General features: G+C 52.4%; 1 protein-coding gene across 1 annotated transcript in view; it reads left to right on the top strand.

Moving 5' to 3' along the window:
• OLFM2 (olfactomedin 2) overlaps window positions 1-19,300 on the top strand; it is a 53,635-nt gene extending 34,335 nt beyond the window's left edge. Inside the window, exons 3-6 of the mRNA XM_029584227.1 lie at window positions 2,008-2,163; window positions 6,511-6,730; window positions 8,083-8,189; window positions 18,381-19,300. Of these exons, the coding sequence (XP_029440087.1) occupies window positions 2,008-2,163; window positions 6,511-6,730; window positions 8,083-8,189; window positions 18,381-19,058 (1,161 nt within the window). The 3' untranslated portion in view covers window positions 19,059-19,300. The remainder of the gene's footprint in view (window positions 1-2,007; window positions 2,164-6,510; window positions 6,731-8,082; window positions 8,190-18,380) is intronic.
• The last annotated feature ends 4,704 nt before the right edge of the window (window positions 19,301-24,004 follow it).

The following is a 24,004-nucleotide window of genomic DNA, read 5'->3' as shown; positions in this document are numbered from 1 at the left end:
TGTGCTGGTGGGCTGCGCACCTTTGTGCCTTGATGAGCCGTCTCTGAAAGGCAGACCCGTGAAACAGAAAAGCCTCGGAAATTAAATATGCCTGCCCTCTTACCGGAAGTCGGCCGGCGACGATCGGGAGTCAAAAAATCCACGGCCACGGGTCAACGGCACCTCCCCCGCAAAAAAAAAGGGCCCAGACCTGGACCTCCCTTAAGCAGCGTTAAGAGAAGAGCCGCGGATTTACAGAAGTCCGGTCCCATCCAGGGGTCTTGCATGGGCTGAATTGGGGGGGGGGGGGCTACCGCTAGGACTTCGCATTCAGGGGCATTATTGCAAGCATTAAGAAGCCAGGTCTGACACACTTTGCAGCTCCGTAGTCTGGAAATATCCGGGCCGGCTGCTTCGCAGGTGGAAGATCCGGCTTCCAGCCCCTGGTGCCTAATCCCTGTGTGTGACAGCTTCAAAAAAGGGAAGACTGTTATTTGCAAATATCAACCATTGCCCGGGTTATGACGAGGGCATCCTGGGGTGCAGGGGTTTAAACCCGTCGGCCCGGGGAAGTGGAATGACGTCAGGGCTAGAACCCGGGCACGGGCAGATAAAAGTGACTTTATCCCCAATTACAGCCAGAAAGTCGGTGGCAGAGCCAAGGATTAGAATCAAGGCAATGACTTCCTCCCAGCAACCCCCCCGCACCGAGGTCAAACACTCGGGAAATCAGGGACAGAACCAGGGATTAGAACCCACAAATTTCTGACTTGCAGTCGGCCATCCTAATTGCTAGATCACACCTCCTACTACAGGCAAAACCGTGGCTGGAATTACAGGGGGAAAAAAAAAAAAAAAACATTAAAAGCAGTAAACGTCCTACCTTAATTAACATAATTGTCAAGTGTTGACTGGTGGAGCTGTTAAATTATAAATAGCTACTGGTAATTTCATGGAGAGTTCATTTTAAATGCTGTGCAAAGCGTCACTCTCGAAATGTTTTCTATTCTGGGTCAAAGGGATTTTATTTTTGGAGAGCATTAAGGACACGCCCCCGGTATCACCCGACCCGGAGCGTGGTTAGAAACAGCGAGACTTGTCCCCCCGGGGATGAGAGATCAGTGTCTGGGGCGGGACCTCACCCAGCCGACTGCCGCACATCATCTAGGACAGGCTAAGCTCGTCTGGTTTTTTGGTTTTGTTTTTTTCACTATCCGGGATATACCTCTGATTGCCCAAAGGAGGAAAAACTTATCAGGAGCTATATTTATGCCTGTGGAGGGGGATGGGGGAAACCAGGGCCGCTCAGACCACCCTAGCTGATGGTGAGTAATCCGGGAACTCTGAAGTGGGGACGACTGATGGGAGAATCTAATCTTGCCTGGACCATGCCTACTGTATCATATTATAAAATGATCAGCACCCATGGTGTGTCCATCTACCAGATGTCCCAGTCAACGTCTTACTGTACAAAATGCCCACAATCTCTCTCCCGGTTTATCTCTCACATAGCTATTATATCCACAGTAGATATATATTTTTTTAATCTTTTATATGGCTCTTGGGTCTATTTCGCTCACTGGCTGCGGTGTCTTTCTGCACACAAAAAATAATTCTTTGGTTATCTTCCTTGGCGTTTTAACATCTTGCCGCAAGGCGGAGATAACACTGGGGTGCGCGCGTTCACGAAGGTCCTTACAGAGATCGGCGCGAGGGTCTTTATCAAGGTCCGTGGAGCTGTTGCTGCAGGCGAAAGGCTGCCCGGGCCGAACTTGATCGACGACGATGTTTACTCTGAAATCTATGGGAGCGCATTTACAGCCTGGATAGTGCGGCTCTGGACTATGTCTTGCCATCAAATTAACTCAGATGGCTTTGCAAAGGGGCATTTAACTGAAAGAACCTGGTATTATTCTTAGAAACGATGGGGAGTTTACACTGTGCAGAAAAAAATAAATAAAAAATTGACCAGGATGGGAATAAGATGGGAGGGAATTGGGACTCACTTTTCAGATGTTCTGTGCACAGGTGCAGAACATTTCACAGTCCATGGAGGTGCTGGACCTGAGAACCTTCCGTGACCTGCAGTACGTGAGGAACACGGAGTCGCTAATGAAAGTGCTGGACTCCAGGCTGAAGGTAGCCACCGACGGCCAGAAAGCCATCAGCACCAGGAGCTTTCAGGTACGTCCGTCAGCTGTAATGGTGCAGGTACATGGGACTAAGATCCGTGAACCGTTACTCTGTGGTCATGAGCACATTCGCATATGCTGTCGTTTGCTATGACGCCCGTGTCTCAAAGGCACGCCGATTTATTTCACGCGCGTCCGCTGCGGATACCCTGAAACCCTGACTGGCCGTATAGTCACCAGGATAGGTCCTTGGGAAGCCCTGGGTCCGCAATCTGAGCTTCCTACTTTGGGGAAATGTCCTTGGTGCTGAACACAGAGACCTCTCAGGTTTAAACCGGCACTTTTATTTCGATTAAACCAGATTTCATTCACAAGTGGAAGAAACAAACAAACAAAAAAAAGCATTTGAGATCACATTGTTGACAAGCAACAGGTCCCTGTCAGCCCAATCAAAAAGTTCTACATGGGACACTTTCACTGCGGAATGACTGAAAAAGAACAGCTCTGATTGGATAAGATGTAGACATTGCTGGCCGATGCCTGATGAGGCCATTCTTTCAGGACATAATAAGTTGGGTTTCTGGCATTGCCTTGCCAGTCTTACTTAGCTTTTCATGAAGTCACCCACGTGAATCCACTCCCCACATCTTGAGGGAGCTTAAGTCATGTAATCAATGTGTTTCCTGGGCAGCAAATTAGATTTTCATTGTAATAAGTTCCCTTAGTTCTTACATTTATATCTATTTATAGTTAACTAATCTTTTTAAAATATATTTTTTTCATAATTAGATGGCTGAAGGGTCCAAAGAACCTTCGCTCATTCATACATGGAAGGAAGCAGAGGATATTTCAGAACTAGAACTGGAGCACTAAGTGGATAGGTACAGGAATATGGAGCCTGTCACCTCTAGGACTGGAGGGAGCAGGGGATGGGAGCAGGGACACAGAGCCTGTCACCTCTAGGACTGGAGGGAGCAGGGGATGGGAGCAGGGATACAGAGCCTGTCACCTCTAGAACTGGAGGGATCAGGGGATGGATGCAGGGATACAGAGCCTGTCACATCTAGGACTGGAGGGCTCAGGGGATGGGAGCAGTGATACAGAGCCTGTCACCTCTAGGACTGGAGGGATCAGGGGATGGGAGCAGGGATACAGAGCCCGTCGCCTCTAGGACTGGAGGGATCAGAGGATGGGGAGCAGGGATACAGAGCCTGTCACCTCTAGGACTGGAGGGATCAGGGGATGGGAGCAGGGACACAGAGCCTGTCACCTCTAGGACTGGAGGGATCAGGGGATGGGAGCAGGGACACAGAGCCTGTCACCTCGAGGACTGGAAGGATCAGGGGATGGGTGCAGGGATACAGAGCCTGTCACCTCTAGGACTGGAGGGATCATGGGATAGGAGCAGGGATACAGAGCCTGTCACCTCTAGGACTGGAGGGATCAGGGGATGGGAGCAGGGATACAGAGCCTGTCACCTCTAGGACTGGTGGGATCAGGGGACGGGTGCAGGGATACAGAGCCTGTCACCTCTAGGACTGGAGGTATCAGGGGACAGGTGCAGGGATACAGAGCCTGTCACCTCTAGGACTGGAGGGATCAGGGGATGGGTGCAGGGATACAGAGCCTGTCACCTCTAGGACTGGAGATATCAGGGGACGAGAGCAGGGATACAGAGCCTGTCACCTCTAGGACTGGAGGTATCAGGGGACAGGTGCAGGGATACAGAGCCTGTCACCTCTAGGACTGGAGGGATCAGGGGATGGGTGCAGGGATACAGAGCCTGTCACCTCTAGGACTGGAGGTATCAGGGGACGAGAGCAGGGATACAGAGCCTGTCACCTCTAGGACTGGAGGGATCAGGGGTTGGGTGCAGGGATACAGAGCCTGTCACCTCTAGGACTGGAGGGATCAGGGGACGGGTGCAGGGATACAGAGCCTGTCACCTCTAGGACTGGAGGTATCAGGGGACGGGTGCAGGGATACAGAGCCTGTCACCTCTAGGACTGGAGGTATCAGGGGACGGGTGCAGGGGTACAGAGCCTGTCACCTCTAGGACTGGAGGTATCAGGGGACGGGTGCAGGGATACAGAGCCTGTCACCTCTAGGACTGGAGGTATCAGGGGACGGGTGCAGGGATACAGAGCCTGTTATCTCTAGGACTGAAGGACACAGGGATTACAATTAAAAGTGTAAAGGATCCAGCACTGTATATCTGCCATAAAACAGCAGGGCCTTTATCTAATAACTGTGTCTTTCCTTACGTGCAATGAAACAGCCAGGGATGTTCCTGTTACATTCATCATACGCAGCAAGGACTTTGTCCAGGCCTTCTCCCTGTTGCAAGGTCACAGCTGTTTCATGGCAGCTCTAGTACAAGACCTGTCATGAAACAGCTGTGACCTTGCAACGGGGGGAGCGGGTGGGAGGAAGCTCCTTCAAGTTCACCTGCCGTCACCAGCTCCAGAAATTCAGGCTCTTAGCAAAGAGACTTGCAGCCCGGCGGCGGCAGCAGCTTTTCCCTGCTAGCGAGCAGGCTGCGCTATCCCCCCGAGACTCGGTCCTACCCTCTGCATGCAAAGGCGCCTCTTGCATCAACCAGTTTCCTTGGTGAAAAAAGAAAAAAAAAAAAAAAAACCAACCGCGCGGCCTCGTCGGCACGCCGACAGACGATAAATTCTACATGACACTGAATAAATATCAACCATGCTGGGCCTAATGGAATCCTGGGTGCTACCTCTGTCTGCCGGAGCCAGGGAACAAATCAAGACATATCGGGGGGAGGAAGAAAAAAAATCAGGCTGGGTCTGACAGGCAGGCGACGTCGGGGAGAGCAGATTAAGCTGTGAAGGCAGAGTTGAATCTGTGAAATCGCAGCCCGTCCTGAAGAATGGGAGTAGGGAGAAGCCCTCTGGCATGGCGAGGGACATGGCCAGGAAAGGAGAGATGACTTTAGGGGTTTGGGGAGCCGGGAGGGGGGAGGGGGGAGGGGGAGCAACCCCCTCCCCCCAGTTATTGATGTGCTGTGAGCGTGGAAGATAATCCGAATTAGGAGGGAGAATTCAGTTCTCTCTCCCTTACCTTTCAAGTAGATGGCTGCCAGGCGAACCTGTGCCCGGATACGCTTGGGAAGGCGCGCACCGGGGCGTAAAGCTCGTCCCGGACGAGCACGCCGTCTGCACGCTGAGCCTAGAAGGGGCCCCGGTATTTTTTTTTAAGGTGCCAGGAGAGGGCTTGGCTCTCTCCTGCCTCCAATTGTCATTATCCCACATTGGAAGGGGAAGAGGAGGGGGGGGGGTATGATCCACTGGGGCAATGGTTCGCTCGACCTTTGATCCAGAATTATTCTGTGGGGGGGGGGGGGGGGTGGATGTCGGGGGACCACCACCGGCAGCATTCTGAGTGAGTTTGAGGTGGGGCATGTTGGAGGTGGTAATGCCCCATCATTGCTGGGGCAGGGCAGTGTCAGGGGACAGAGGCTCACTTGATGTGCATTTGGAGGAGTGGGGGGGGGGGAGGAAAAAGGTGAACGAAATCCTCCACTTTGAATAAAAGAGCAGAGGGGGTTTCCCAGAGGCAGGTAAGCGTGCAAGCAGCAGCCTGGGGTTAACGTGCTTGCTCTTACCAGCCGCATGCTCAGCAGGGGGTTTTAGCGCGCTTGCCACATTTTAACTGAGGTGCACGCTAAACCCGGCTCTCCGTGTGTGTTTCACTGCTCCAACAACCACATTGTCGCCTGATTTCATCCAAAAGGGCAAGCGAGCGGCACCGTTTTACCACCATCGCAGATGCTCGTTAAGCACCGTCCGCGCTGGTCCGGCTTGCTCCATTTTTCTCTGTTAAGTCTCCTCCTGCTCAGGAAGCCTTGGACCAGTTTAATTAGACATCAGAAGGGTCCAAGCCAGATGGAGATCTGGAGTCATTACTCAGGCTCCCTGCTGGTCACAGCCGCAGGCTCACATCAGCACTTTTAAAGCTGTTGGGTTTTTTTTTTTTTGGAGTTTTCGGAGCTCAGGAAAACAGAGAATTAAAACAAGAACTAAGAACAAGCCGTTCCGCCATCCCTAACACCTCCTCTCACCCTCCCCGTCTCCTTCATAGCTCTGCCGATGCACTACTTCATCCCTGTGCACGGCTGCGCCTTATAATCAGGGATCTTCCTATACCGAACCAGTTTCCTCCTCTCTGAACACTTTTAACCCACTTGAGCACCAAGGCGCTAAAGGTATCATCTCCATCAGACAGCTTTAGCTTCAGAAGTCATCCTCCCTCTGCAGGATTCCAGCATTTTCAATTGCAACGGTGAACTGGGTTTTCCCTCTGCCAGGCGGCAGGTGCGACATCCTGCGCAGGCGACCCACTACTAGCGCTCCTAACTTTCCCCTGTCACGCTCCACAGGAACTGAAGGACAAAATGAATGAGCTGCTGCCGCTGATCCCGGTACTGGACCAGTACAAGGCGGACACCAGGATGATCGTCCAGCTGAAGGAGGAGGTCAGGAACCTGTCCGGGGTTCTGCTGGTCATCCAGGAGGAGATGGGAGCCTACGACTACGAGGAGCTGCAGCACCGGGTCCTGGTGCTGGAGGCCAGGCTGCACGCCTGCATGCAGAAACTGGGTGAGGAAAAGCAGGAGCCCCCGGGCTAGCTAGTGGATATAAAGAGAGCGATGCGGGTTTTTAAAAAGCCGCAAAACATGCACTTTATCTCCCCGTGCACGCGTGAGGAATAGGGAGGGTGGGGGCGCGGGCATTCCAGGGCGGGGCCAAAACGCGCTTAGCTCTGAATTTTAAAACCGAGAACCGCGACGCGCGAGATATCCGCGTGACCTTACTGCTGCTCCCGGTGAGGAGTAAGTCTGCAGGTCTCGCGTTGTCCTCGGCTTAGAGGACAGGTTGAGGGGAAGCGTGCAGGATGAAGAACCGGAGGGGGCCTGAAAGCCCTCGCTGTTAACCGGACAAACTGGTGGACTAACCGGAAAACTGGGGAATGAGCCTCGCGCGAGCGTGTTTGAAAATTCGCTCACGCCGACGCAGTCCCAAGGAAGGCGCGCGCGTGTGCTAGCTGGGCTCCAGTAAGCTCCTGAAATCAGGAGCAAACCTTACGCGCGGCTGGTGCATTTTCAGAACGTACGGGCGGAAGTGCGCACGCGATTAAGAATCCCAGCGTATCCTCCCTCTCTCTCGCGCGCGCCGGTTTCAGAATTACCGTCTCCCTGCTTTGCGCTGGAGCCTGTGTTTCCGAGGGCCCCTGCGCTCGCCCGCCTTTCGCTGGAGTTAATGGTCGCCCCCTTCCCGCAGCTGTTTTCTCCCAGGCTCTCCTGATGAGCTACTTTTGATGAGGTTTCTCTGAGCAAGCGCCGGGAAATCAAAGCTATTTAAAGCCATAAATAAATATATGAAAGCCAGGGGAGGGGCCGATCAGGACTCTTTCATCTTCCGGAGAAAGGAACATGGATTTTTTTTTTTATTTTTTTTTTAAGAAAAGTGGTGATGGGGCGGGGGTGGCGTCGGTGAATTTCATCGGCGTACAGAGCGGTGCTGAACCTCCTCTGCCGAGGGAGCCTGTGCGGTCCGAATAGGTCACCGGTCTCAGGTTATCGCCCTTAGGTGGGCAGCATCCTTCGCTCCACCGGGAATCGATGCCCGTGGGACAGGTTCCTGCAGGACCCAGAGACCGGGAGCGGGGCTGTGAGGGAAGAAGGGGGCTACGGTGACCGGCCCAGGTCCGGGGCGGGGGGGGTGGGGGGGAGGGATGGGGGCAGAGGGCAGAGTTGCACGCTCTTCTCCCCACAAATTTGCTGGTTCCTGCAAGCAGTGCGGGCAGCTTCCTCGCTCCAGCTCCCACGTCAGGGCACTCCTCCTTGCTCCGTGGCAGAGAGGTGGGGGAGCTGCCGGCTCGCACCCTTCCCCTCCCCCCCCCCCCCCCCAATCCCGACCCTTCCCTTCTCACTTGGCTCCTTTCGTCGTAGGCTGCGGCAAGCTCACCGGGGTCAGCAACCCCATCACCGTCCGAGCCTCCGGCTCCAGATTCGGCGCCTGGATGACCGACACGATGGCCCCCAGCTCCGACAACAGGGTGAGTGCTTAAACTGGCCTCCTAGCCCTCACCCCCCACCCCCAAATGGTTCGCTAGCCTGTCTAGGATGAGGGATGCAAAAAAGGGTTGAACTCACGAAGGCTTCCCAGGTGCCAGGGCGGCAGGCGTGCTGCCAGCTCTGGGGTGCACGGTTGGGCAGCACGTTTTCTGCTTTATTATTTCTCTGCGGGAAGATTTTCAGCAGAGGCATCAACCACGCACTGTGCCACCGACAGTGGCGGCAGGCGGGGAGTCCCTGGCGTACCGTGAGCTCCCTTAGGTTCCCACGAATCAGACGTGGATTGGAAGATGCTGCTTGGGAAAACCTTGCAGGGGGATATTTTTCCCTTCCCTCCCTCCCACAACAGGAAGCTATGCTCTGCACCCTCCACTGTTCGTTAAAGGAACAGAGTAGCCAGGGATTAGAACTGAGGAACAGGGGGATAAAGTGACTCCCCCTGAGGTCACACACAGAGAGTCAGTGACAGAGCCGGGGATTAGAGCTGAGGCACAGGGGGATAAAGTGACTCCCCCTGAGGTCACACACAGAGAGTCAGTGACAGAGCCGGGGATTAGAACTGAGGAACAGGGGGATAAAATGACTCACCCTGAGGTCACACACAGAGTCAGTGGCAGAACCGGGGATTAGAACTGAGGAACAGGGGGATAAAATGACTCACGCCAAGACTGAAGAGAATCAACGGGGGTGGGGGTGGGATCTGAACTCGCATCCCCTGTACTCTCCTGCCTCCTGGTCCAAAGCTGTAACTGAGAAAGGCACCCAATAACCGGCCCCTCCGCGGATATTCACCACCCGAGCGGCTGATAAAGGCTGTTAGAGGCCAGGTAACCGGAGACACTGCCCTGACTGCATCCTCTCAGCGCAAAATCAATGATCTAACTAATAGCTTTCAAGGCAGGAGGCCTTTCGACGTTATTAAAACAGTCCGGGCACTTAATCTTTGATCCCAGGCCCTAAGGGGGGTTGGGGGTGGAAGGGAGAACCGGAGACACGATGGAAAGTAGATCAGCGGCTTACTATGGGCCGAGGATTTTCCGCCCGGCGCTGCCGCGCTCTGCGCTGCCTCTGTGAAGCCATCCAAGCGGAGATAATGTAATTACGCACTCCCCCAGCAGGGGCCAGAACGGCGGCCACGGAGCCAATGTCGACGGGACGCCACGGGGTTCAGCGGGGCAGGCGATGCGAGCGGGTCGGGTTAAGAGAGTTAATAAGAGAGTTTTAAGCTCATCCAGTCAAAGGCATCGCCCGATTACAGATTTCTTTTACCCGTGTTAACCTTTCCTTCTCCGCGTTCAAGTGATCCAAGGCGGCAGCCGCGCTGCTACCTCCGGGGAGGGGCCCCTAAGCGTGTGCACGGGTTGCAGGAAAGGGGAGGAGGGGGCACTGCGGCTGGGGAAGGGGAGACACCAACCAAAATGCACTTTTCTGAGAGGATTCTTGAGGCAGTTGTGTAACTGCCACCGTAATAGCTGCTCTGATGAAGATCTGCATTTCATCTGTCCGTGCTGTATTCCCGCTTTGCGCGCATCAGTGTGACGCCTGCATGGGGCTCTAATGAAGATCTGCTCTTCAGCTGTCTGTGCTGTATTCATGCTTTACGTGTATCAGTGTGACGCCTGCATGGGGCTCTGATGAAGATCTGCATTTCATCTGTCCGTGCTGTATTCCCGCTTTGCGCGCATCAGTGTGACGCCTGCATGGGGCTCTAATGAAGATCTGCTCTTCAGCTGTCCGTGCTGTATTCATGCTTTACGTGTATCAGTGTGACGCCTGCATGGGGCTCTGATGAAGATCTGCATTTCAGCTGTCCGTGCTGTATTCATGCTTTATGTGTATCAATGTGACGCCTGCATGGGGCTCTGATGAAGATCAGCTCTTCAGCTGTCCGTGCTGTATTCATGCTTTATGTGTATCAATGTGACGCCTGCATGGGGCTCTGATGAAGATCTGCTCTTCAGCTGTCCGTGCTGTATTCATGCTTTATGTGTATCAGTGTGACGCCTGCATGGGGCTCTGATGAAGATCTGCTCTTCAGCTGTCCGTGCTGTATTCATGCTTTATGTGTATCAGTGTGACGCCTGCATGGGGCTCTGATGAAGATCTGCTCTTCAGCTGTCTGTGCTGTATTCATGCTTTATGTGTATCAGTGTGACGCCTGCATGGGGCTCTGATGAAGATCAGCTCTTCAGCTGTCCGTGCTGAATTCATGCTTTATGTGTATCAATGTGACGCCTGCATGGGGCTCTGATGAAGATCTGCTCTTCAGCTGTCTGTGCTGTATTCATGCTTTACGTGTATCAGTGTGACGCCTGCATGGGGCTCTGATGAAGATCTGCTCTTCAGCTGTCCGTGCTGTATTCATGCTTATGGTGTATCAGTGTGACGCCTGCATGGGGCTCTGATGAAGATCTGCTCTTCAGCTGTCCGTGCTGTATTCCCGCTTTGCGTGCATCAGTGCAGAAGCAGCCAGGGTCTTTTCGAAACCTCGGAAGTTGAAAAGGACGTGCTTTATTTCTCCTTCCGCTCTGATCTGTCAACTGATGGACAGGAGGACGGCAACAGTAATTGATAATCCTTCTGTTTTCCGTTCCAAAAGCGTTCTTATCCTCGTGAAGCTGCCGGGAGGATCATCGCCCTCCAGCCCAGGCCTGCTCTCTGCCCGCCCCCCAAGCCCCTCAGCATTTCCCTGCGAGCGGGTTTGCCACAGGGGAATTTTAAAACATGTGGGGTTTTTTTTCCTTCTGAAACTCAGGCCGAGCAGGCGCTGCGTAACGATGCTCCTAAGGGGCCTCCTGTCCCAGGCCTCCATCCATCCCCTTCCTACGTAAAAGGAGGGGAACAGCTCCAGCGGGCTTTGCCCCCGCCACCGTCAGAGGAAACGGGAGGGAGTGAATTCGTAGAAAAGCTGGTCGGGATTTAGGAGGTTGTGTGGGGGGGGGACCAGCCGAGAGCTCAGCGCCGCCATGCCTGAGTTAGGTGAAAACGGGGAGGAGTACGGAAGAACCCGCAGAGCTGTCACAAATGAAATCTCACTGCATCACCGTCCGTCCGAGGCAGAGGCCAGAGGAGACGGCGGGAGGTGACCTCCCCTTCCCACCCTCCACCTAAATAAAAAAAAGGATTAGTCTAGCCTGGTGCCCATAGGATGACCAACTGGAGGGTGGGACTGAGAATTCAAAGGGGTAAAGCAAAAGGGGAAAATGTGGAATTTTATGTGTGAGTGTGTGTGTGTCTGTATGTATGTATCTGTGTGTGCGTGCGTGTGTATCTCTGTGTGTGCATGTGAGTGTGTGTCAGTGCACGTGAGTGTGTGTGTGAGAGAGCATGTGTGACTGTGAATCAGTGCGTGTGAGTGTTTGTGTGAGAGAGTATGTGTGACTGTGTATCAGTGCGTGTGAGTGTGTTTGTGTGAGAGAGTATGTGTGACTGTATCACTGCGTGTGAATGTGTTTGTGTGTGAGAGTGTGTGTGACTGTGTATCAGTGCGTGTGAGTGCGTTTGTGTGAGACAGTATGTGTGACTGTGTATCAGTGCGTGTGAGTGTGTTTGTGTGAGACAGTATGTGTGACTGTGTATCAGTGCGTGTGAGTGCGTTTGTGTGAGAGTATGTGTGAGTGTGTATCAGTGCATGTGAGTGTGTTTGTGTGAGAGAGTATGTGTGACTGTGTATCAGTGCGTGTGAGTATGTTTGTGTGAGAGAGTATGTGTGACTGTGTGTCTGTGTGTGAGTGTGTGTGTATGTGAGAGTGTGTAACTGTGTATCAGTGCGTGTGAGTGTGTTTGTGTGAGAGAGTATGTGTGACTGTGTATCAGTGCGTGAGTGTGTGTGTGTGAGAGAGTATGTGTGACTGTGTGTCAGTGCGTGTGAGTGTGTGTGTGTGAGAGAGTGTGTGACTGTGTATCAGTGCGTGTGAGTGTGTTTGTGTGAGAGTATGTGTGACTGTGTATCAGTGCGTGTGAGTGTGTGTGTGTGTGTGTGTGAGAGAGAGTATGTGTGACTGTGTATCAGTGCATTTGAGTGTGTTTGTGTGAGAGAGTATGTGTGACTGTGTATCAGTGTGTATGAGTGCGTTTGTGTGAGAGAGTATGTGTAACTGTGTATCAGTGCGTGTGAGACAGTATGTGTGACTGTGTATCAGTGCGTGTGAGTGTGTTTGTGTGAGAGAGTATGTGTGACTGTGTATCAGTGCGTATGAGTGTGTGTGAGAGAGTATGTGTGACTGTGTGTCTGTGTGTGAGTGTGTGTGTATGTGAGAGTGTGTAACTGTGTATCAGTGCGTGTGAGTGTGTTTGTGTGAGAGAGTATGTGTGACTATGTATCAGTGCGTGTGAGTGTGTTTGTGTGAGAGTATGTGTGACTGTGTATCAGTGTGTGTGAGAGAGTATGTGTGACTGTGCATCAGTGCGTGTGAGTGTGTTTGTGTGAGAGTATGTGTGACTGTGTATCAGTGCGTGTGAGTGTGTGTGTGTGTGTGAGAGTATGTGTGACTGTGTATCAGTGCATGTGAGTGTGTGTGTGTGTGTGAGAGTATGTGAGTATTTGTGACTGTGTGTCAGTGCATGCATGTGTGTGTGTGTGTGTGTATGAGAGAGAGTATGTGTGAGTATGTGTTAGTGTGTGTGAGTGTGTGTCTGGGTGCATGAGTATGTATGAGTGTGTGTCAGTGCACGTGAGTGTGTGTCAGTGCATGTGTGTTTGTGTTTGTGAGAGAGTATGTGTGAGTATTTGTGACTGTGTGTCGGTGCATGCGTGTGAGAGAGAGAGTATGTGTGAGTATGGGTAAACCCATATAAAGGCCAATTATTTAATATTTTTATAAAAGGAGGAGGATATGAACTTCAGAGCAGCCGCAGGAGGGCAGGATATGAACTTCAGAGCAGCTGCAGCCGGGCACCGCTGCCCAGCTGGGGCTCGGAGACAAGATGAGCAGCCGGGCACCGCTGCCCACGCTGGGGCTCGGAGACAAGATGAGAACTCCAAACAGACTTGGGTGTCTCAGGACACAGAGTGTCAGCAATCAATTTCCTGAGCTACTGGCAGAGGCTGTGCTTTTAAAGATAATCAGAAAAAACCAAAACAATTGTATCCTTACTGAGCATTAACAGGGCCCCTCTCAGGGTGACGAGCTCTAGGATGTAATGATCATGCAATGATACAGTGACTGACTCTGGGGCTGTGATATGATACTAGGGCCAAGGGGATAATGACCCCTCATGGTGCAGCATTACAGTGACTGACTCTGGGGATGTGATATGATACTGGTTCTAGGGGATAATGACCCCCATGGTGCAGCATTACAGTGACTGACTCTGGGGATGCGATATGATACCGGGTCTAGGGGATAATGACCCCCATGGTGCAGCATTACAGTGACTGACTCTGGGCATGTATTATGATACTGGGTCTAGGGGATAATGACCCCTCATGGCGCAGCATTACAGTGACTGACTCTGGGGATGCGATATGATACTGGGTCTAGGGGATAATGACCCCCATGGTGCAGCATTACAGTGACTGACTCTGGGGATGTGATATGATACTGGTTCTAGGGGATAATGACCCCCATGGTGCAGCATTACAGTGACTGACTCTGGGGATGCGATATGATACTGGGTCTAGGGGATAATGACCCCCATGGTGCAGCATTACAGTGACTGACTCTGGGCATGTATTATGATACTGGGTCTAGGGGATAATGACCCCTCATGGCGCAGCATTACAGTGACTGACTCTGGGGATGCGATATGATACTGGGTCTAGGGGATAATGACCCCCATGGTGCAGCATTACAGTGACTGACTATGGGGCTGTGATATGATACTGGGTCTAGGGGATAATGACCCCCATGGTGCAGCATTACAGTGACTGACTCTGGGGCTGTGATATGATACTGGCTCTAGGGGATAATGACCCCTCATGGTGCAGCATTACAGTGACTGACTCTGGGGCTGTGATATGATACTGGGTCTAGGGGATAATGACCCCCATGGTGCAGCATTACAGTGACTGACTCTGGGGCTGCGATATGATACTGGCTCTAGGGGATAATGACCCCTCATGGCGCAGCATTACAGTGACTGACTCTGGGGCTGTGATATGATACTGGCTCTAGGGGATAATGACCCCCATGACGTAGCATTACAGTGACTGACTCTGGGGCTGCAATATGATACTGGCTCTAGGGGATAATGACCCCTCATGGTGCAGCATTACAGTGACTGACTCTGGGGATGCGATATGATACTGGGTCTAGGGGATAATGACCCCCATGGTGCAGCATTACAGTGACTGACTCTGGGCATGTATTATGATACTGGGTCTAGGGGATAATGACCCCTCATGGCGCAGCATTACAGTGACTGACTCTGGGGATGCGATATGATACTGGGTCTAGGGGATAATGACCCCCATGGTGCAGCATTACAGTGACTGACTATGGGGCTGTGATATGATACTGGGTCTAGGGGATAATGACCCCCATGGTGCAGCATTACAGTGACTGACTCTGGGGCTGTGATATGATACTGGCTCTAGGGGATAATGACCCCTCATGGTGCAGCATTACAGTGACTGACTCTGGGGCTGTGATATGATACTGGGTCTAGGGGATAATGACCCCCATGGTGCAGCATTACAGTGACTGACTCTGGGGCTGCGATATGATACTGGCTCTAGGGGATAATGACCCCTCATGGCGCAGCATTACAGTGACTGACTCTGGGGCTGTGATATGATACTGGCTCTAGGGGATAATGACCCCCATGACGTAGCATTACAGTGACTGACTCTGGGGCTGTGATATGATACTGGCTCTAGGGAATAATGACCCCTCATGGTGCAGCATTACAGTGACTGACTCTGGGGATGCGATATGATACTGGCTCTAGGGGATAATGACCCCCATGGTGCAGCATTACAGTGACTGACTCTGGGATGCGATATGATACTGGGTCTAGGGGATAATGACCCCCATGGTGCAGCATTACAGTGACTGACTCTGGGGCTGCGATATGATACTGGCTCTAGGGGATAATGACCCCTCATGGTGCAGCATTACAGTGACTGACTCTGGGGATGTGATATGATACTGGTTCTAGGGGATAATGACCCCCATGGTGCAGCATTACAGTGACTGACTCTGGGGATGCAATATGATACTGGCTCTAGGGGATAATGACCCTCATGGCGCAGCATTACAGTGACTGACTCTGGGGCTGCGATATGATACTGGCTCTAGGGGATAATGACCCCTCATGGTGCAGCATTACAGTGACTGACTCTGGGGATGCGATATGATACTGGCTCTAGGGGATAATGACCCCCATGGTGCAGCATTACAGTGACTGACTCTGGGGATGCGATATGATACTGGCTCTAGGGGATAATGACCCCTCATGGTGCAGCATTACAGTACCTGACTCTGGGGCTGCGATATGATACTGGCTCTAGGGGATAATGACCCCCATGACGTAGCATTACAGTGACTGACTCTGGGGCTGTGATATGATACTGGCTCTAGGGGATAATGACCCCCATGGTGCAGCATTACAGTGACTGACTCTGGGGATGCGATATGATACTGACTCTAGGGGATAATGACCCTCATGGTGCAGCATTACAGTGACTGACTCTGGGGCTGCGATATGATACTGGCTCTAGGGGATAATGACCCCTCATGGTGCAGCATTACAGTGACTGACTCTGGGGATGTATTATGATAGTGACTTTGGGGGATAATGACTCCCATGACGTACATGACAGTGACTGATTCTGGGGATGCATTATGACACCAACTCCAGGGGATAATGATGTCCTCAAGTGCAGCGTTACAATGACTGATTCTAAGGATGCGTTATGACACCTAACATGGAATAGGTATAATATATTTCTATTCACAAAACTGCAGGAGATGAGTTTATTTCCCCCTCACTAATAGTTGTGAATCATCGCTCTCTGACAGTAAAGATCCCTTTGGTGGAACACATCTGCCTGTAATGTGAAAGGAAAGCACAATGTAAAAAAAAAAAAAAAAATGTAAAAACCCACAATGCCAGCAGGAAACAGGAGGTGATGCTGCCGCTGTAGAGGTCCCTGGTGAGACCTCACTGGGAATACTGAGTACAATTCTGGAGACCCCACCTTCAGAAGGATAGAAACAGGATGGAGTCGCTCCAGAGGGAGGCTGCTAACATGGTCAGTGGTCTTCATCCTAAAGCACATGGGCATAGACTTAAAGATCTAAACACGATACACCCTGGAGGAGAGGGGAGATAGGATAGAGACATTCAGATATCTCAGAGGTTTCCATGCACAGGAGCTGAGCCTCTATCAATGGAAAGGAGGCTGCTAACATGGTCAGTGGTCTTCATCCTAAAGCACATGGGGAGAGAGTTAAAGATCTAAACGTGATGCACCCTGGAGGAGAGGGGAGATAGGATAGAGACATTCAGATATCTCAGAGGTTTCCATGCACAGGAGCTGAGCCTCTATCAATGGAAAGGAGGCTGCTAACATGGTCAGTGGTCTTCATCCTAAAGCACATGGGGAGAGAGTTAAAGATCTAAACGTGATGCACCCTGGAGGAGAGGGGAGATAGGATAGAGACATTCAGATATCTCAGAGGTTTCCATGCACAGGAGCTGAGCCTCTATCAATGGAAAGGAGGCTGCTAACATGGTCAGTGGTCTTCATCCTAAAGCACATGGGGAGAGAGTTAAAGATCTAAACATGATGCACCCTGGAGGAGAGGGGAGATAGGATAGAGACATTCAGATAGCTCACAGGTTTCCATGCACAGGAGCTGAGCCTCTATCAATGGAAAGGAGGCTGCTAACATGGTCAGTGGTCTTCATCCTAAAGCACATGGGGATAGAGTTAGAGATCTAAACATGATGCACCCTGGAGGAGAGGGGAGATAGGATAGAGACATTCAGATATCTCAGAGGTTTCCATGCACAGGAGCTGAGCCTCTATCAATGGAAAGGAGGCTGCTAACATGGTCAGTGGTCTTCATCCTAAAGCACATGGGGATAGAGTTAAAGATCTAAACATGATGCACCCTGGAGGAGAGGGGAGATAGGATAGAGACATTCAGATATCTCAGAGGTTTCCATGCACAGGAGCTGAGCCTCTATCAATGGAAAGGAGGCTGCTAACATGGTCAGTGGTCTTCATCCTAAAGCACATGGGGAGAGAGTTAAAGATCTAAACATGATGCACCCTGGAGGAGAGGGGAGATAGGATAGAGGCAGTCAGATATCTCAGAGGTTTCCATGCACAGGAGCTGAGCCTCCATCAATGGAAAGGAGGCTCTAGAACGAGGAGGGGTCATGGGATGAGGGTGACAGGGGGTCGACTCAGTAAATATTTCTTTACAGAGAGGGAGGTGGATGCATGGAACAGCCTCCCAGTGGAGGTGGTGGAGACGAGAACAGTATCTGAATTCAAGAAAGCCTGGGATAAACACGAGGAATATCTGAGGGAGAGGGAGAGACCATGAAGTCGAGCTAGAGATGTGGATGGGCAGAGTGGATGGGCTGTACACTCTTTGTCTGCCATCAAGTTCTATGTTTCAAAGCACAAATCCTATTCTTTTAGCCACTATTGAGAGCAGACGTGGGAACATGTGGTTCTTACCAGCTACTTTTCTTTCAGTCCAGAGCCCAGACACTTGGGTTTTCCTCCCTTACCAGCAGATGGAGACAGAGAGCAAAAACCTTTACTTAACAGAGTCTGCAGCCCCTCAATAATTTTATATCAAAGCTAACAATCCTCATGAGCAGGGGGAACATCTAAACAAGACTTGACTCCCAACCCCACCCCCTTGGACGGGCAAAAAAGTGCCCCTCCAAAACACCTGTACCGCAGCTGCCGCCTCACCCTGCCTCCAAAGTCAAACATTGGATCAGGCAGGGATAAACCAAAACCCCTGTCCGATCTGCTCCGGCGTCAGGCCCGGGCAGCAGGAGTCGCGTTGTTCTCAACGCCATCTCCTGCTGCCGCGAGACTGGCGACGCAAGAGAGGAGGAGGACGCGGCGGCTGAAAAAAAAAAGTTCTGAGGCGGTTTTCGCCGAACACGAGTAGACCTACAGCACCGTCTGTGAATTCACGTTGCTCTTCATCCCCCTTCTCTCTCTTCCTTCCCTCTCTCCCCCTCACCCCTAACAGGTCTGGTACATGGACGGTTACTACAAAGGTCGAAGGGTCTTGGAGTACCGCACTCTGAATGACTTCATCAAGGGACAGAACTTTGTCCAGCACCTCCTGCCGCACCCCTGGGCCGGGACGGGCCATGTGGTCTTCAACGGCTCCCTCTACTACAACAAGTACCAGAGCAACGTGGCGGTGAAGTACCACTTCCGCTCTCGCAGCGTGGCGGTCCAGCGCAGCCTGAGTGGCGCCGGCTACAACAACACCTTCCCCTACTCCTGGGGCGGCTTCTCCGACATCGACTTCATGGCCGATGAGGGCGGCCTGTGGGCCGTCTACACCACCATCCAGAACGCCGGCAACATCGTGGTGAGCAAGCTGGATCCGGCCACCCTGGAGGTGCTGCAGACCTGGGACACAGGGTACCCCAAGCGCAGCGCTGGGGAGTCGTTCATGATCTGTGGCACACTCTACGTCACCAACTCCCACCTGGCCGGCGCCAAGATCTACTTCGCCTACTACACGAACACTTCCAGCTACGAGTACACGGACATCCCCTTCCACAACCAGTACTCCCACATCTCCATGCTGGACTACAACCCCCGGGAGCGCGTGCTGTACACGTGGAACAACGGCCACCAGGTCCTGTACAACGTCACCCTCTTCCACGTCATCAAGACGTCGGGGGAGCTATAGGTGGACGGGCGCCTTGGCCTTCTTCTCTGTTGACTTGACTTTGGTGTTTTGGTGGTGGTGGTGTTGGTGGTGAGGGGAGAGGCAGGAAGCTGCTGCGGCTTAACAGTTTGAGGCCAGCCTCTCTTCTAAGGGGCTTGGTGGACGAGCGGAGAATAAAAGCAAACCCTGAGAAAGGCATTAAAAAACAAAAAACGAATTGGATATATTGTTTTCCGTGATGGGTGCGCGCATGGATTATTCGTTTTTTGGGGGTTTTTTTAGAGGGAGGGTGGTTATTTTTGGTGATACAATAAAAACTTTGATCTTTCAAATTTGCTTCCCCCTCCCACCCACCCTCAGCTCCAGGAACTATTTCCTGCTTTAGGCCACGTCGTGGGGGGGGGGGGTGGAGGAGAGTGGAGCACCTCGCCACTCCTCGCTCACGAGGGAGATTGGGAGGTGCCAGAGTGTGATGAAGAATGGGGGGGGGGGGGGGGGGAGAGGAGGAGGGCTCAGCTGTGGCTCCAGAGGTTTTCCGAAAGATGCTCAAGGTGGCTTGCAGCATTAGCGGCTCTCCGGGTTCAAAAGGTCCCTGCCCCCAAAGGGTTTACGAGTGGGGACCTGAGGCGAAGGAAGATAAAACGGCTTTGCGCGGGTTCACAAGCAGTGGGGGGGAACTGGGGCACGTGCCCTGATTAGTAGGCAGGTTGGGGTGGGTGCTGAGCTGCACCCACACATTCGGCAGATCCCCCAAAGATAAGGAAACTCTGGGAATCCCCCCTTCTCAGAGACCCCGAGGCACAGCCCCGCCCCCCCCCACCCCCCGCACGAACCAAAGGAAACGCCGAACGCAACGGTGGCGGCAGTGATTCGGAGCTAACATCTCCTTCGTCTTCCTGATGACGGATGGCAAAGACCACAACCCTGGGCAGCCAGCAAGCAAGGGGCGGAGGGGGGGCGGACAAGCGCCCCCTATCGCGCATTACAAAAAGGGTTCTGAGCAGGACCGGCTCCCTGCCATGATGGGGAAGGGGGGGGGATGGGACTGTCGGACAAGTGACGTTCTTTGGCTGCTAGCCCAGAGGCGCACTGAGCACAGCTGTGTAATTAAGCCTCAGCTGGCTGACGGCGCCTTAGGGAATATTTTGCACCTTGGCTGCGCAACATGAATGAGCCACTGTGTTCCTGCAGAATCATCTTTTTAAATGCCCAAGGAGTGGGGCAGGCCTAGTTTCTTACTGGAAATTTCAGAGCCCTTGGCACCATAGTGCCTGCTGAAGCTGTCTGTGCTGTATTCATGCTTTACGTGTATCAGTGTGACGCCTGCATGGGACTCTGATGAAGATCCGCTCTTCAGCTGTCTGTGCTGTATTCATGCTTTACGTGTATCGGTGTGACGCCTGCATGGGACTCTGATGAAGATCCGCTCTTCAGCTGTCTGTGCTGTATTCATGCTTTACGTGTATCAGGGTAATGCCTGCATGGGGCTCTGATGAAGATCTGCTCTTCAGCTGTTTGTGCTGTATTCATGCTTTACGTGTATCAGTGAGATGCCTGCATGGGGCTCTGATGAAGATCCGCTCTTCAGCCGTCTGTGCTGTATTCATGCTTTATGTGTATCAGTGTGACGCCTGCATGGGGCTCTGATGAAGATCTGCTCTTCAGCTGTCTGTGCTGTATTCATGCTTTACGTGTATCAGTGTGACGCCTGCACGGGGCTCTGATGAAGATCCGCCCTTCAGCTGTTTGTGCTGTATTCATGCTTTACGTGTATCAGTGTGTCGCCTGCACGGGGCTCTGATGAAGATCTGCTCTTCAGCTGTTTGTGCTGTATTCATGCTTTACGTGTATCAGGGTAATGCCTGCATGGGGCTCTGATGAAGATCTGCTCTTCAGCTGTCTGTGCTGTATTCATGCTTTACATGTATCAGGGTAATGCCTGCATGGGGCTCTGATGAAGATCTGCTCTTCAGCTGTCTGTGCTGTATTCATGCTTTACGTGTAGCAGTGTGACGCATGGGGCTCTGATGAAGTTCTGCTCTTCAGCTGTCTGTGCTGTATTCATGCTTTACGTGTATCAGTGTGACGCCTGCATGGGGCTCTGATGAAGATCTGCTCTTCAGCTGTCTGTGCTGTATTCATGCTTTACGTGTATCAGTGTGACGCCTGCATGGGGCTCTGATGAAGATCTGCTCTTCAGCTGTCTGTGCTGTATTCATGCTTTACGTGTATCAGTGTGACGCCTGCACGGGGCTCTGATGAAGATCCAGAAAATATTCTACTCGCTCACATTTTCTCCTCTGTAAATCCTTCCTCTCTTCCGAGAAGATCCTGTAGAGCCTTTGGCATGCTCAGTCCTTGTGTCTGTCCTCTGCACCTCAGCACCTTCCTCTGTGCTCCTGCAAGTCCCTCTGAGAGGTGGGACTGAAGACGAGACACAGCACCTAGTGACACCGCCACACACACGCCTCACACCCTCCGGACCCCTGGCTGGTTATTTCATCACCACGTTTGCCAGACAAACCAGCCTGCGAGCCTTTCTGTATTCTGCTAGCATCAGCTTCAAGGTTCTTTTTTAACCAAGCACACCTCGACTTGTCAGTGCTCCCTGGGGGCTGGCGCTGGAGGGATGGCTGTAATGTGCTCATAACTCTTCCCGCAGATCTCTGCGCCTCCAAATTACTTTTTTTTTGCAGCCAGCGTTTCGGCTTCCCATCTCCGTCATCCCATTAAGAGGGACATGTTGGATGGCCACGCACCAGGAGATGAGACAGCAGGGAAACCAACAAACTGCTAAGCCAGATGTCACAGAGACATAGTAAATACTGCAGCCCATTATTTCAGGGCTACAACAGAAAGATTTCCCTATTAACACACCCCCACCACCATCACTGTACAGAGTCAGCATGCAGGGGCTGAAAATACCAGAGGAGACACCGGCAAAATGATCAGAGTGCAGGGGCTGAAAATACCAGAGGAGACACCGGCAAAATGATGAGAGCGCAGGGGCTGGAAATACCAGAGGAGACACCGGCAAAATGATGAGAGCGCAGGGGCTGAAAATACCAGAGGAGACTCCTGAGAAATGCAGAGAGTGCAGGGGCTGAAAATACCAGAGGAGACACCGGCAAAATGATCAGAGTGCAGGGGCTGGAAATACCAGAGGAGACACCGGCAAAATGATCAGAGTGCAGGGGCTGGAAATACCAGAGGAGACACCGGCAAAATGATGAGAGCGCAGGGGCTGAAAATACCAGAGGAGACACCGGCAAAATGATGAGAGTGCAGGGGCTGAAAATACCAGAGGAGACACCGGCAAAATGATCAGAGTGCAGGGGCTGAAAATACCAGAGGAGACTCCTGAGAAATGCAGAGAGTGCAGGGGCTGAAAATACCAAAGGAGACTCCTGAGAAATGCAGAGAGTGCAGGGGCTGAAAATACCAAAGGAGACTCCGGCAAAATGATGAGAGTGCAGGGGCTGAAAATACCAGAGGAGACTCCTGAGAAATGCAGAGAGCGCAGGGGCTGAAAATACCAGAGGAGACTCCTGAGAAATGCAGAGAGCGCAGGGGCTGGAAATACCAGAGGAGACTCCTGAGACATGCAGAGAGCGCAGGGGCTGGAAATACCAGAGGAGACTCCTGAGACATGCAGAGAGCGCAGGGGCTGGAAATACCAGAGGAGACTCCTGAGACATGCAGAGAGCGCAGGGGCTGAAAATACCAGAGGAGACTCCTGAGACATGCAGAGAGCGCAGGGGCTGGAAATACCAGAGGAGACTCCTGAGACATGCAGAGAGCGCAGGGGCTGAAAATACCAGAGGAGACTCCTGAGACATGCAGAGAGCGCAGGGGCTGGAAATACCAGAGGAGACTCCTGAGACATGCAGAGAGCGCAGGGGCTGAAAATACCAGAGGAGACTCCTGAGACATGCAGAGAGCGCAGGGGCTGGAAATACCAGAGGAGACTCCTGAGACATGCAGAGAGCGCAGGGGCTGGAAATACCAGAGGAGACTCCTGAGACATGCAGAGATGGGCAGTGGTTGGAATTATTGGATCCCTGAATACTTTTTCTTCCTTCTCTGATACTGAAGTGTTTCTCCGTGGCTGGTCCGGTCCCTGGCCAAGCTCCTGGCGCATACTAATTGGGGTGCTCGGGTTGCCATGACAAAGAGCTGCAAGAAGTTTCAAATCCTGAGATTTATTGCAACTCAGGAGGAGCTGCCTCTCTCCCTCCCCCTCCTATCCCTGCCTCCTGCCCTCCCTCCTTCTGTCCCACCCTCTCTCTGGATTTCCTTCCTCTCCATCCTCCTTTGCGGCTTTCTTTCCCATCCCCACCCATCTGTTGCCTCACTTTCCTCTCTGCTCCTCTCTGCCCTTTTAACCTCCACTCCATCTCTCTCTCTTCCTGCTTCTCCCTCTTCTCTTTCCATCCTCCCCCTGGCTTTCTTTTCTTTCTCAGCCCGGCTGTCGGGGACGAGAGGGGGAATGTGGGAAGGTAGGAGGGTGCCAGACAGCGATGGCACATTAAATATGTAACACCAAAAGGCAGCCAGGAAAGCACCGCGCGGGAGAAGGGAATAGCGCAGTCCAGCAAAAGCTGCTCCCCAGCTCTCTGAACTGCTTGCAAACATCAGATGCACACATGCAGCCACCTTTGGGCTGCAGGGCCACATTGCAGGGGCCATGAGAGCATCTGCAGGGTGATGATCACTGCCACAAAACCCGAGCCTGAGAGATAGGGACATAAAGTGATTCACCCCAACAGAGATACAGAGAGTTGGTGACAGAGCCGGGGATTAGAGCTGAGGCACAGGGAGATAAAGAGACTCACCCTGAGGTCACACACACAGAGAGTCAGTGACAGAGCCGGGGATTAGAGCTGAGGCACAGGGAGATAAAGAGACTCACCCTGAGGAAACACACAGAGAGTCGGTGACAGAGCCGGGGATTAGAGCTGAGGCAC

Source organism: Rhinatrema bivittatum, chromosome 19 (assembly GCF_901001135.1).
Source record: "Rhinatrema bivittatum chromosome 19, aRhiBiv1.1, whole genome shotgun sequence".
Taxonomy (NCBI): Eukaryota; Metazoa; Chordata; class Amphibia; order Gymnophiona; family Rhinatrematidae; genus Rhinatrema; species Rhinatrema bivittatum.
The sequence above is the reverse complement of the archived record's forward strand: the minus strand, read 5'-3'. Positions and strand labels throughout refer to the sequence as shown.